Here is a 15,362-nt window from a genome sequence, read left to right as displayed (position 1 = left end):
TAGTGCTAATATTTGTTAAAGTATCATTTCCGAAAGATTATCGATTATGTTAAAATTTGCAGTTTTATCAGGAACATTTGTCTTCCTCATATAATGTAATACTTTGTCTAATAATCTATGTTCTATCACGTAGAGGAACGAAATATATGTTCGTCTTCGAAAATGGTTCGTTTACTCTATCTATCCCAATACATATATGTACAACATAACGTACATACATACATATATATATATATATATATATATATATATATATATATATTCTCATCCTCCTTACTTCAGAACTCTTGCTTCGTTCCGATGCTTTTTGCCCTGTAACAAGCTCTCGTCTCACTTGGAAACTTTAACTACTATGTACCTAGTGACGTACGGGGTACTTAATTCGAGCCTGCACACGCGTGCCTTCGAGATCTTCTCTTGAAACGTTCTGGAAAGATAGATAGAGACAGATAAACAGACAGAGAGAAAGAGAGAGAGAGAGAGAGAGACAAAGCTACGTACATCCATTTTCGGCTAATTATACATCGTCCCTTCGTAAGAGGTACTAAACTTCAGCGGCGTGCTCGTAAAAGACACGTCACGAGAAGGGCTGCTTCCTCACGAATATACATATTGTATATACATACAACATATATATATATATATACACACACACATACATATACAACTTACGTACATCATAACACACATATATATATACATCATATATATATTTATATACATACATACATACATATATACATATATGTGTATATAAATATATATATATATATTTATATATATGGATGTGTAGGTGTTATGTAGGTATATGTGAGAGAGAAAGTTCGCTTTCATAAAAAGCTCTCTTACGGTATAACGGGCCAGTCTTGCGAAGGGCGAACTGGTTAACCGCTCGTTCGAGAGCCAGTAAACGTTACCCGTAATCGTGTTACAGCCTTTTATTGCGGCAATGAAAAGAAGTATTAATCGATGTACTTACACCTTTATCACTCGACTCGAACGCCGCCGGGTCCCGCTATAATCCGATTTTCGGACGTTTCAACCGTCTTTCTCTTTCTTTCTCTTTCTCTCTTTTTCTTTTTTTTTTCCTCTCAGGCATAACAACAATAAGTGCATTATCGTCGTCAATAGCGTTGCTATAATTTTTCATAAAAATGGTATTTCATAATTTTTTTTTGTCTCGAAATTCTACACGAATCATAGATTTTGTTTGTTTGTTGAATGTACGCTCTTCTCATACATCCGCGAATTTATTCCTCGTAAATTTATTTTTCAATAATTCTTAACAAGTCTCAACAATTGCAAATTGTACGTAATTAGCAGACCAATCTTTTAAATAAATTGTAAAATAATTTTAAGAAAAGCGATTTTTTTTTTTTGTAATATACGATAGAAACAAAGGCAAGCAGGTAGCATAAGCGAATAAATACTTTTATCTGTGCCTTTGATTTTAAGTAGATAAAGTCGGGTTAAGACACAGAAGATGCGATTTGACACTCGGAAGTGGAAAATCTCGTCTATGGATCTAAAGAATGTCTCGAAAGAGTTATTAGAAAAATATTGTAATACGTTTATTAAAGAATACAAGGAGATTTTATTTTTTATTTCTTTTTCTTATTCACAAAGCACAATCGAAGGTTAATTCAAATCGTAATTGATTAATAAAATCGATCTTAAAACATTTCTTTTTTTTTTTATAGATATCATTATTCGATTACACGACTTGCGTGTAAAATCATTAGCGAATTATCGTAATTGAAACCATAAAAATAATTCGAAATATATGTTACAAAATTGTTCGAACATGTTCGAAATGAGTTAAAAATTAGTTTCGTTGGGTAATGTTACCATCTTTGGGTTACGATATTACATTCTTTGTTTTAAAGAATAATGAGATAATCTGGATAAGTCGAGCAAGTCAATCCCCAAGAGAAGACACCTTTATAAGAGAAGATTTCAAAGATCCCGTCGACCAGCTGTAAACTATCCGCGAAGCTGCTTTTCATCCCTAAGGAACGTCCCTTGGTAATAATGACACAAAGATGCCGCTTTACTCTTCTTTGAGGAAGCTAAAATGGGAGGGTGTACAAAGGACTGAGGAAAAGCGGTTGGCGATTTCTCGGAACTAAAATGCCCTTAAACCAAGGTCACGGTTCGTTAGCGCCATTGTGGTCCAGTCCAAATATTATTGGATTTTGTCCTGGACCTACAGCGACGATTCTCTCCCTCTCTCTTTCTCTCTTTTCTTTGTCGTTATAGCGACGGCACATCGAGACTGATGACTTCATGCGTGACTTTCAGAAATAAAATGGAGAGAAACCATTCGGGAAATGCGACGTCCTTTTGGGATTAAAAATCGAGAAAAAATTCGATCCAAGTCTTATCCCTTTATCTTATCTTTTTTTAATTCCTGTTTTTTAATTTTTAATTCTTTGAATTCGTTTGAAAGATCGATTACATCGATTAATATTTGACCGTCAAATCTCTCGACGGATCTCTAATAATCATTATTGTTAATCATATTATTAATCAAATTGCGATGTCTAAACGTTATTCAATTAATTTTCCTATCGCTACCGCGATTGTTAGTATTGTTATCTTTATCGAATTTGTCTAAAATATCCAATCGTAGAAAAGAACCGACGATAGATCGTGCCGTTGATGCCGCTCTACCTATACCACCTTCCGTCGAACTACTAGTGCCGATACTACTTTTCGATATTTTCACTGGTTTCGTTTCGAGGCTGATGTTTACAGCGAATTTCAATTCTGCTATGAAAGCCTCCCAAGGAGTGATCTGTAGAAAATAAGCAAAGAAATTAAAAGAAAAAAAAAAAAAAAAAGGAAACAAAAAAGGAGAAGGACAAGATTAATGGCAAAGGTTAAAAATCTCACGTACAAAGCTACCTAAAACTTTAGTAAGATTTTTCCAAACTTTCGCCAATCGAATTTTTAAACTTCGGATAAATCTTCAATTCTTATTCCCTTCGCATAGATATTCGTCGTGGAATATCATAGACTCGAATAAAAATCTATAAAGAGAAATTGAGAAAGACTTACCTTTTCTTCGACTGCAACTTTACGAATGTTCCAAAGAAATTCAAAGATGGCGATGATAAGGGATGCTGCACAACCCAACATCAATACGAGGAAAACACCTCCGACGTTGGGTAACCCTAATTCGATCGAATTTGCTTCCTTTTCGCTTTCCTCTTTTTTACATTTTCCACCGCCGCGTTCTTGCCACCATTTCTTTTTCAACTCCGACAATACACCTTTTTCTTGTAGCGTCAATATCGCGCCACTTATCGGAGTTCTGTATGGTGAATCTAATGAGACGATTCAATTTTTAATTAATTCAATACTTAATAATGTTATGTATGTTTTATACAACATATATTACAATATTAAGTACATACTTAATATTGTAATGTAAATTTATACTTATCGGAGTTCCGTATGGTGAATCTAATAAGACGATTCAATTTTTAATTAATTCAATACTTAATATTGTAATGTATGTTTTATACAATGTAAGTTTTATACAATTCTAATATCCAACTATCTCTGTCTCTTTCTTTCTTTCTCTATCTCTCTCTCTTTTTTTTCTTAATATAATATAATAAATTAATATAACATTAATATAGTGTAATAACTTATCCAATAACAGAATATATATTATAATTACTTACTACGTGGCAAAGCGATCCCATAACCCTTGTTATCGATCAACGAACCGATTTGTTGCAAGTCACAATTTCTTTCCATTTTGTATTCGATCGTCGTAGATTCCATTAAAAACGCGTATGCCGTTTTCTCTTTAACCACACGCTCGACTCCCTCATCATTTGTTACAGTGAAGACAGATGGTCTTGCTTCTGCCATAGTTGCCCACATACGTTGATAAGTCGAATAATTCGAGTCCTATTAAAACGGTTTTAGTATGGTATGGATAATCGATAAAAGATTGGATTAACCGGTAAAATACTCACCCTGAAAAAAGCCGAAGTGGATCCACCATCAACCGCACCGTATTTGATCTTAGTTTGTTTTGCAAGTTCCTCGACATTTGTGATAGGATTATCCATTTTATCGATGGTTAGGAACGCAGCCAAATTGGCTGTGTAACTCGAGACCATAATCAGTGTGAAGAACCACCACATTCCGGCGACCATACGTATCGATGGCGCTCTAAAATCGATTAGTTTATGTTTAACTTATTATCATCGGTTTCGGTTAATAGATAGTAAACAAAATCACCGAATATTCTTCGATATTCTATTTTGCATTAATTATACAATTTTCATTGCACGTTTCACAATAATTTATTTAATTATTATTTAAACCGTTTGAATCAACGTAGAAACAGAAAATACAATTACAAAGTTTTATTTAAAAATCATGAAAATGTCAGATCAGCAAACTCATATAAGTATAATCATATTTATGATTTAGATTCACCAAGAACATTTCCTTTTTAAAAAAAATCAAACGACAACGTCTAGAGGCAAATTTCACGAATGAGATTCAACGATTAGCTTGCAAAAAAGCTTTCATATCTTAGCGAACTAGATATCTACGCATCCATTCTTTTTCAACTTTCGCGTAGATTCAACAGCTTAACAAAAAAAAAAAAAAAAAAAGATAAAAAAAAGAAAAAAAAAAGAAAAAAAGAAAAAAAATTCACAAAATATTCAAAAGTAGCGGGAGGAACGCATAACGTTCTCCTAATTAAGCAAAGCCTTAAAGGGCCGCGTATGTAAATGGCGCTTGTTTGCCGACGATCCTTCTTGTACGTGTGCGCATCTGTGTGCGTGTGAATGCGTATATGCGTGCGTATGTGTATATTTGTGTGTACGGTGTCTGTCCCCTCTCTCTCTCTCTCTCTCTCTCTCTCTCTCTCTCTGTTTCTGTCTCTATCTCTCTTATTGAATGAAGAACACAAGGTACCCTGCGTAGAAAGGAACCAACGATGGGAGGGGGTGTAAGAGGTGGAGGAAGAGGAAGACGACGGCAGTTAGGTGTCTTTGGTCGGTCGTCGCCCAGTATGTGGCGAGCAAACATGCACGATGTCACGGACAGAGAGTTAGCGCCGTGCCGGCGCTAATAAGTGGGAAGCCGACTCAAATACGTCCGGCAAACAGCGCCTCGTTAAGCTTAATTGTCGTGACAAAAAAAGAGAAGTCTTGGTCCTAAAAAAAAAAAAGAAGAAGAAAAAAAGAAAGAAAAAAGAAGCATATACAAGGACGCTACTACGCAACCCGAATCATTTTTTTTTTGTTTGTTTTCGTATATTTTTGTTCTACTTTTTATAAAATGTTTTGCCTCGATCAATATCAATGAGATCGATCAATTATATAATCTTTCGAATCGATTAATAAATAATTTGGTTAGTTATAAATCTTATCGATTTATAATTGATATAAGATGGTTTATCGGATATGTTTTATTTATTGTAAATGTTATTAGATGGTTAATAGGTATATATGATCGTTCGATAGATAAATGCTGTTATAAGCGAAGTTTGTTATATATGAACGGATATATAATGTTGAATAGAGAATATAAAATATTTGTTTTGTTATTATATAGGATTAGAGAATTTGCTTCGTTCGATTTCGGGATATCTAGAATCCGTGAATAGTTCGTTCGATCGATTTCGTATAGTTATGAAATTTAAGTAGGTACAGAAATTTCTGTCTAACCAGGTCATGTGCTTGTGATTCTGGATAACACAGGATTTAATGTTATTACGGTAGGAAATCAGGCTTCTGTATATCCGGCTTATCGAATTCAAGTATTGGGAAAGTGAAATTTGAATAGTCGAATATATCTGCTTATCTAGATTAGAGTTTTAAATAGTTATAAGTTTGTATGTTCACTCTGACCTAGTTTGCGAATCTATATCTCTCTTCTTTTTTCAAATGTTTCAGATATTTTAATATTCTTTTATTTTTGTTTTCTTTTCTTTTTTTTTTTTTTTTTTTCCTCATCGTCAAATTATACGATTTGGAAGAAAATTGTCGATATAAGATAAGAAAATAATCATAATATAATTATTATAACTTTGAAAGAAATCGATGTGTTAATTGATTAAATCATTTATTTATTATATGTTAATTATATATATTAATATAAATTATATAATTAATTAATAAATATTAATATATACATTAATATATATTTTATTTTAATATATTAATATAAATAAATAATATATTAATATAAATTATATATATTAATCATATAATTATATTTATTATTTATCAATTATATCACAATTAAGAAACCGATCATTTAATTAATCAAATAAATTCTTACTGCGGTAGAATGTCGGAACCTTGTTGCATAAGCGAGCCCACGGTCAACCATAATGAATTTTTTAAATCAAAATTATTTTCTAGTTCCTCGGGATCAGGATTGCATGGATGAGGATTGTTCCATTCTCCTGGTGCCATTCTAAGGATGAGAAATGAACGAATTAATTTTACGAATTTCTCACACATGTTCTTTATCGCGATCTTTTCTTTTTCTCTCTCTTTATTTTCGTTTACCTGGCTTGTAAGTACAACATCAAAGAGACTATCAGATAAGCAGTAGCCATATATATCCAAACGTCGGTAGACAATGGTTTCAGAAAAGAAAAGAGTTCGGGGTCTTTCTCTTCAGGTTTACTGAATAATATACTGATACCTGTTTGAAAAAATTAATAAATAAATAAATAAATAAATAAATAAATAAATAAATAAATAATCTAATATTCGAATATTACGATATTATTATCATACCAAGATTCATAAAAGGCATTGTAAAATCCACTATACTTTCTCTCGACGATGTGATAGTTAAATCACATATAGCAAGATCAGCTTCCTGATAAAAATTCGTTCGTTCTTTTAACGAATTAAAGGTAATGGGTTTGATAAAAGTTATATTACGATTTGTTACTCACATGATCTAAAAGAAGCTTCATCAAACCGTTCCAAGATTTAGTTTTAGGGATGTACGAACCGTATTGATTATCAGGTACCAACATAAAGGAGTATTTGAATTTGAGGATTTTAGCAATACTCTCGATCACGTCTATGCAATATCCTTCATAATATTTTTTATCGATTGGTACACCTCGAGTCGATCCATCAGTCACTTCTATCACGTATGGTTCACCCTATGGAATTACATTTTTTTTTTTTCATCGGTTAAGAGATAATTTAACATCTCCATAATATATATATATATATAACATATAATATATATAATGTGTATAATATATATATACATATAATATATAATAAAACGTAATTATTTAACATACCACTTTAGTGGCAATCCTGAAATGATTCTGTTCGATGGATTTGAACAAATAACTCTCAAGTTCCTGTTTACTACGAGTAGAATGAACACCTTCTTCGTCCCAATATCCCATTTCGATACTACTGAAACCACGGAAATCCAAAAGACGAAGATCGAAGTTACGTCTGTGACCAATTTCATCGAAACTGATTACTCCTGTTATCTTCCCTTCTACCGGTATCTGTCAATCGATCCACAAATTTATAAAAGAAAAGTAATCTCAAATATACTCGATATTTTTAATCGGCGCATAGAAATTTCAATTAATTCGATTGGATTATTCGAAAGAACGTATCGCAAATTTCAATCGATTCGTACGATTTATCCGAAAGGATATAATTGAAATTTTTCATTGATATTTTTCGAACGATTGATTGAAAATAATCGTCGGAATAAAAATTCAATAAGACGTATCTGTCGAGAAATACAATTTTGTAAATTGCAATAAATAAGTAATTAGATAAGTAAGTAAGGAAATAAATAAGTTGTAAGGGTCGGTAATAAAAGATTCGTGATTTTATTCGTCGATATACGTGATACTATTTTAGAAACGAATAGAGATATCACTAAGGAGATTAGACGTAAAGTTTACCTCTCGTATGATGCTGGTAATGTTGGGACCTGCCTCATATTTCTTTTCATCGTCGCAAGAGAGCGGTACCGGGATGATAGAAATAGAATCACCGTTATCCTTGTTCCTTGCATTAAGGATCTTCAAAGCATTGTATAATAGAAAAACAGCATCATAGAGGACCGCACTTTCTGCCTAGAAAAATTTCGAAAAGCAGATACGTTGGATTAGTTTTGGATATTAATTTTTTTAAACAAAAAAAAAAAAAAATAAAAAAAAATAGGAGAAAGAAAAACGTCATTCATTTGATCCAATCATTTAAATTTCATTTAGTATATACATATATGTATGTTTTATATATAAATATATGTGTGTATATATATATATATATATATATATATATATATATATATATATGTTCAACGTTAAATTACAAATATCGATAAAAGAACGATACGCAATTGAATTGTGCTTCGTTGTTTCGTCAAAAAAAACTAATAATATTTTTCATACATACATATGTAAATAAAAGTAAAAACACAGTTTTGCTTTTATCTTTTTTTTTTTTTTTTCTTCCTTTCATTCGTATCCATCGTAATATCGTATCGTTCGTATATATTGTTGTATCTATGTACGTACATATGTATATACATACATACGTATCTCGCAATTTCGAGTTATGCATTTCACCCGATGCGTGACTTCACGTCGATCAAGAGCATTAAATTAACCAATAATTTGTTGGACAACGAGTATCGTTGATTTAATATTCCTTCAAAAGTCGAATTTATGCGGTTTGGTAAAGTAACATTGTGTACGAATAAAGCGATAATAAAGGAAAAAGTAAATACTATCGTTGGCTCGATCTGTTCATTCTACTGTATGATTCTTCATTTATATTCCATTTAAATTTTAATTTTTAGATAATCTAGATAATATAGATTAGGAATGTAAATTAAAGATGATTAAATATCGAATATTGTTGATATTAATATAGATATCAATATTACTCATTAAGATGATAGAATTATCAAATGTCCGTTTATTAGAAATATCAGAGTAAATGTACGTAAATGTATAATATACAGAGGTACGTAAATAAACAGTTTGAGTCACGTCGTTTATAGTATACATCATTTTGTATATTATTTGTAACAGAGAAGAAGGTCAAACGAAGCTTCAGTTTAGTTGAAATACTCGTCTCGTTAACACGTATATAATTTACTATCCTCTGTATATTAATATACGTTATAAAATCGTATGATACGTTTGTTGACACACGTGTGTGAGTGTGTACGTGTGTAGGTAAATACACAGTCGAGATCATGGCACAGGATATATAACAACATGCCTTTGTAAGAACTTGTAGCGGAGAGAAAGGTCAAATAAAGTGTTCAGTTCAGTTTTAATATTCGTCTTGTTAACACGTATATATAATCTGTCGTCCAGGAATAATAACGTAAGTTTTAAAATTATATATAATATGATAGATACGTCTTACGAATTATCATTTATAATATTTCTTTAACTCGAACAAGAGAGATTATTATTTCTTAAGAAAAATAAAATGAAAAATTTTAACACTCGTCTTGTTAACGCGTATAAGATTTGTCGTCTACGAATAGTAACGTAAATTATAAAATTATATATAATACGATAGATACGTCTTACGAATTATCATTTATAATATTTCTTTAACTCGAGAGAGAGAGAGAGAGAGAGAGAGATTATTATTTCTTAAGAAAAATAAAAACTTTAAGCACTCGTTGACACGTATATAATTTGTCGTTTACGAATAGTAATGAAAGTTATTTAGAAATGAAATATAATGTGATAGATACATTTTACGAATTACTATTTATAATTAATTTTGGTTTTAAGTCAAACAATAGAGATTATTATTTCTTTAAAAAAATTAAAAATAATACTCGTCTTGTTACCACGTATATAATTCGTGTTATACTAACGTATAATATAATTTATGTAATAGTAACGTGTTATAAAATGATATATAACATGATAGATACATTTTACGAATTATCATTTACAACATTTCTTTAAGTCAAACAAGAGATATTATTATTAAAAAAAAAGAAAAAAAAAATAAATAAATAAATAAAAACTTTAAGCACTCGTCTTAAAACGTATATAACTTGTGTTATAGTAACGTGTTATAAAATCATATATAATATGATAGATACATTTGACGAATTATCAATTATAATATTTCTTTAAGTCAAACAAGAGATATTATTATTTCTTAAGAACAAATATTGATATCTATACGATCGATACGTTCGTTCGTTATTTTTCTTTTCGTAGTTTTCTTCTCTCTTTCCATTAAGTATAAAACAGATTTTATAGGATTGAACATGTGAAACGATTTCAACCATAGTAGCTAATGAAAAGAGAATTAAGGTGGTGTCGTCAGGTGTTCCTAAGCACCATGTCGTGAGTAGATTCCGAGGAACGAGTGTTTCAGGTTCTACCTTCGAAAACGGGCATACCGGTTGTGGGACCATCCTGCGATAGAGTTAATGAAGAAATTACCTCGAGCGCGTTTTGAAAGCGGGGACGACCGTTTAAACAATTGTTCCGCGTGAGTCTCCGTCGACGCAAAACGAGTTTATTATGCGCTCGACGAAAGAGCCATGATTAAAACATGCTGATACAGACGGTAACATCACGACGACGAACACGAGTACTACGACGACAACGATGTTTGACGGGTCGGCACATTCTCTGCTTACTTTCTTTCGGATCGCTAATTAATTTTTTTTTTTTTTTTTTTTTTTTAAGAAAGAAAAAAAAAAGAGAAAAGGAATCAGGTATGCCTTCTCTCGTCGATCTTTTCTTCTGTCTTTCTCTCTTTTTTATAATAAAAAAAATAAAAAAAAAAAAAAAATAAAAAAATAAAATAAAATAAAAAGAAAAATCGATTTTTTTCTTTTTCATCTCTTCACACGCACTTTCACTTTTTCGACACGAAGGAGGTTGATTTATTCTTCGCGCATTCTTTTTGTCGCAGTTCGTATCGTACCTCGTCAATAATTGCATAATATTTTTAATAAGTAAGAATCATAATTAATTAGTTGATAAGTTAAGCTATTCGCCATGCACGATCAGGTAATTTTTTATCGACGATTTTCATGCAAAAAATAAGAAATTGGTATTAATTATTCGAGAAAGATGACGGGAGACTACGATGGTTTTGATTTAAGTTAAATAGTTTTGAGTTAAGTTAAGTTAAATAGTTTAAGAAAATAATAAGATAGTTATAAGTTAAACAAATATAAATTGAATACCTTCAATCGGAATTTTGAATAATGAGAGTTAGAAATTAACGTAAGATATTGTTTTTTTTTTTTTTTTTTTTTTTTTCAATATCGAATTGAAGTTGACAATGACATTGTTCAATTCGTTGTAAAATATGATTATTCGCATATTTAATTATCATTATTATTATTCCTATATATATTATTCGTATCATTTAATTACCAAGTTGATACCGTCGACATTCTTCCGTCGCAAGCTGAAACCCGTAATGTTACCTTGGGTTGTGCCGTTTCGTATTTCCAGAATTGGTAGTTTCGACGAGTCCTGCAAATCGAAATCGATAGAAGGATAGACATTATTTTAAAGAAATGTCGATGGCACACGCTGAATCTCTCTCTTTCTCTCTCTCTCTCTCTCTCTCTGTCGTGAAATCGAGCCAAGTCGAGCCTTACTAAAGGAGACAGGGTCCATCCTTGAGAACCATTTTTCTAACTATCCAGCCTGTCGCATGATCGAACGATTTGCTCCTTAATGCCCCATTAAGATCGACTTTATTTCTATCGGAAATCAGTAAAAAGAAGAAGAAAAAAAAAGAAGAAGAAAAAAAAAAAGAAAAAGCAGAGAAAAAAGAATTGGTAAGCTTATCACCGAACTTCGATAGAACTTTTAAATGGAAGAGCGAGATTAGGTATCTACGTTAACTCTTAAAACCTATCTAGAGTAAAATTTTTCCACGTCATGGAAAGAAAAGAAAAAACCAACGAAAAAAAAAAAAGAAAGAACAGAAAGAAAGAAAACCAACTTTTTCTTTTTTCTAATATCTTTCGAAAAAAAAGAAAAGAGACAAAGAGAGAGAGAGAGAGAGAGAGAGAGAGAGAGAGAGAGAGAGAGAGAGAGAGAGACAGACAGACAGAGAAAGAGAGAGAGAGGGAAAAAATACTTAACGAGAAATATTTCATTTATTGGCAATTGAAGTGCAACGTAGAAAATTAATTCTCATTATTTTTTCAAACTTTTAATTAAAACTTTTGTTTTTCCTATGTATTATTTCGAGAATAAAAGAGTAATAATAATAATAATAATAATAATAATAATAATAATAATAATAATAATAATATTGCTCTCTGTAATTTTCGTAATATCGTTCGATCCTTGTATTTTTTGTTTGAAATGAGGTATACATGTTTCATAAGAAGATATGAAAGTTCTTCGTTGGATATAATTTATACGACTTTCTTTTAAACATTTATCTTTCGTGGCGCTTGCGCACAGGAAATCAATAAGCGATCAACAAGTAATTTAGTCGGGGATGGCGAGCTACGCTGGAGAAGAATAATTACATTGTTTCGACATAATGAAGTAGTAAATACGAAGTTATCGGTAAAACGATCAATGAACATCCGCGAGTAATGGAGGTGAAATTTCGAACGGTGTATCCTTCGTGTCGAAACGATCCAACTATCGATTTAATATCCGGTTTATGGAGATACATACTTATCGACTTGGCTCGACACGTTGATTAAAACCAAAACGAAGCAAAACAAAAAAAAAAAAGAAAGAAAGAAAAAGAAGAGAAAAAAAAATGAGAAACGAAATCGAATCTTTCGAGACATACCTAGTATGGATAAAATTGTATATTGTAATATCATATACACATTATTGTTTATATTACCATAATCGTATTAGAACTGTCCCTTGATTTGAGCTAATTGTTAGTTCTATGCAAATTTTTCTCTCTCGGTTTTTTTTCATTTTCCTTTTTCTTTTTCTTTTCTCTCTCTATCTCTCTCTCTTTTTTTTTTTTTTTTTTTTTTTTTTTTTACACGGATAGAATGTAAATGAAGTCTGTCAGTAAGAGAAAAAAAGTCGGTAGAAGTTGTAAAAGTATATGTTCCACGTGGATTTACCCCCCCCCAAAAAAAAAAAGGAAAAAAGAAAGAAAACATAGAAACAAAAAAGAAAATGAAAAAAAATGATAAAATTATTCAAATGTTTAAAATATTATTAAAATATTATTAAAATATTATTATTTAAAATATTATTCAAATTTCGTTCTTTCATTAGCCATTGTATTATATTTCAAAATATTCGAATTGTTCTATTTAATTGGATCGAAATTATTTTAAAAACAGTCATTACAAATTTCTTTATCGCACTTTAAACGTTCGTCGATAACATCGTATAGCTCCATCAAGATTATCAAGGAATATATTATCCTCCCCGAAAAAAAAAAAAAAAAAAATAGAAAAATAATAAGAAAGGACAAGAAATAATTCAAATTAAACTTAAATAAAATCGTACGAAACGGAGAAGAATCAAATGTACATAAAAGTATCGTATAAACAGTGATATGTTTTAGTTCGTTATAAAACATAAACTATAGCTTAAATCAAGAGACGTCGTGTTCATAATTTTATAGATGATAGATGATACCATGTAAGTTATGATGAAATTCGTATACTCGCGAACCAAATTGACTTCCTTAGCTTGGTATAAAACAGTCATTATATTCTCTGGTTTAACATCGAGAATAATGTTATCGATCGGTAGAGTACCGACTTCCTTTAATATAGAACGATAATCAGGACCAACACCAAGGTGACGAATCGTAATTGGATTATCTTTTTTCCTTTTCATCGTAAGAGCTTTTTGAATCCTTGACAATCCGTCGTTCGTTTCGTAAATCGCCACAAAGCTTTTCCATTCGTTCCAAATCACAACATCCGCGATAGCCTAGAAAGAAATCACCCTTCGTTTTGAAAAAAAGAAAAAGAAAACTGCTCCTTCTAAATGATATCAGGAAATAGAGTAGGTATTAAGAAGGGAGAAGAAGAAAAAAAAAGAAAAATAAAAAGGAGAAGAAGAAGAAGAAGAAGAAGAAGTAGTCCCTTTTTATCGAAAATCGATCGAACGTTAATTCAAGGATACTTATCTATTTTCTCTCTTCTTCTTTTATTTTATTTGATTATCTTATTTTTTTTTTTTTTACTTTATTCTATTTTCTTTTTTTTCTGCCTTTTTTTTTGTAAGTATCTTCCATCAACATATAACTAATAGTTTAGTTTGTCCAAAGCGAACTACTCTTTTTTTCTTTTTTTTTCCAGTTGTGTTGACAGAACAGAATACTCGTCGATTGGATGCAATCACCGGATCAAATGTTTAATCATAAAATTGTAATTTGATTAGAAGAAAGAAAGAAAGGAAATGTTATGATCGAAACAAGATCTTTTTTTTCTCCAAATATATTAGTATTTTTCAATCGTTGTTTCATCAAAGAATCGATATATCATACGAATTTGTACATAGTAAAATTTTAATAATATTACGATATTAGAAAATAAAATAAATATATTATATAGATATGATATTGGAAATTGAATAAAATAATATAGTAAAGTAAATTATAAATAATATAAATATAATAAAAAATAATAAAATAAATATATTACATATGAAAATAAATATATTATATATGATGCTAGAAATTAAATAAAATAATATAATAAAGTAAATAATATATAATATATATATAATAAAAAATAATAAAAATAATAATAATAAAATAATAAAATTAATATACAAACATATATATAAATACACACACACACACACACACACACACACACACACGCGTGTTATATTTCCTTTACCTTGCTGACCATTTCACTGTCAGGATAAATATTGATCGTCATTGGTGTAAGACTAAATAGATTTTCGTCTTCGTCGAGATATAATTTCTCTTGTTCTCGCCAAACGTATTCCAAGTGGGGTACGTCGAAGTGAGCAGCTATACTAGCAACTATACCTCGCGTGTGAGGGCTCGAGGGCCCAAAGATCGCCGCCACGCCTTCCTCCAAAAGTTCGCAGACTGTGGAAAAGCAAGGAGAAGCAAGTCTGTACAACTTGGAGTTACCGCGAGAGTGCTCGTGAAAGATTTCATCCGCAAAAAGAACGAAATAAAGAGAGATAGATAAAGGTAGAAAGAGATACTGCTAGCAGAGGACTTTGATTTAGTAGCCGGCGGAAATATTTCAACGTTGTCTTATTTCGCGAAAAGATAAAATCTAGTTTTCCTTCTTTCTTTTCTTCTTATTTCGCCTAACGTATTTTAATTAATTATAAATGAGACTCTCCTTACCTGCGAGTTTCGTTTTAAAACTAT

The 15,362-nt window shown here is 30.8% G+C and overlaps 1 protein-coding gene across 1 annotated transcript in view; it reads right to left on the bottom strand.

Annotated features, from left to right (window-relative positions):
• Positions 1 to 1,045: 1,045 nt before the first annotated feature.
• LOC122634342 (glutamate receptor ionotropic, kainate 2-like) overlaps positions 1,046 to 15,362 on the bottom strand; it is a 50,319-nt gene continuing 36,002 nt past the window's right edge. Inside the window, exons 3-16 of the mRNA XM_043823194.1 lie at positions 15,339 to 15,362; positions 14,851 to 15,068; positions 13,634 to 13,933; positions 11,423 to 11,524; positions 7,946 to 8,119; positions 7,316 to 7,534; positions 6,953 to 7,168; positions 6,789 to 6,873; positions 6,555 to 6,693; positions 6,322 to 6,459; positions 3,993 to 4,191; positions 3,693 to 3,924; positions 3,061 to 3,329; positions 1,046 to 2,797 (exon numbers count right to left, since the gene is read on the bottom strand). The exon at positions 15,339 to 15,362 is cut by the window's right edge and continues 132 nt beyond it. Coding sequence (XP_043679129.1) covers positions 2,555 to 2,797; positions 3,061 to 3,329; positions 3,693 to 3,924; positions 3,993 to 4,191; positions 6,322 to 6,459; positions 6,555 to 6,693; positions 6,789 to 6,873; positions 6,953 to 7,168; positions 7,316 to 7,534; positions 7,946 to 8,119; positions 11,423 to 11,524; positions 13,634 to 13,933; positions 14,851 to 15,068; positions 15,339 to 15,362 — 2,558 coding nt within the window. The 3' untranslated portion in view covers positions 1,046 to 2,554. The remainder of the gene's footprint in view (positions 2,798 to 3,060; positions 3,330 to 3,692; positions 3,925 to 3,992; positions 4,192 to 6,321; positions 6,460 to 6,554; positions 6,694 to 6,788; positions 6,874 to 6,952; positions 7,169 to 7,315; positions 7,535 to 7,945; positions 8,120 to 11,422; positions 11,525 to 13,633; positions 13,934 to 14,850; positions 15,069 to 15,338) is intronic.

The sequence above is a fragment of the Vespula pensylvanica genome, chromosome 14 (assembly GCF_014466175.1).
Source record: "Vespula pensylvanica isolate Volc-1 chromosome 14, ASM1446617v1, whole genome shotgun sequence".
NCBI lineage: Eukaryota > Metazoa > Arthropoda > Insecta > Hymenoptera > Vespidae > Vespula > Vespula pensylvanica.
Note: the sequence above shows the minus strand (reverse complement) of the source record. Positions and strands in the feature narration are given on the sequence as shown.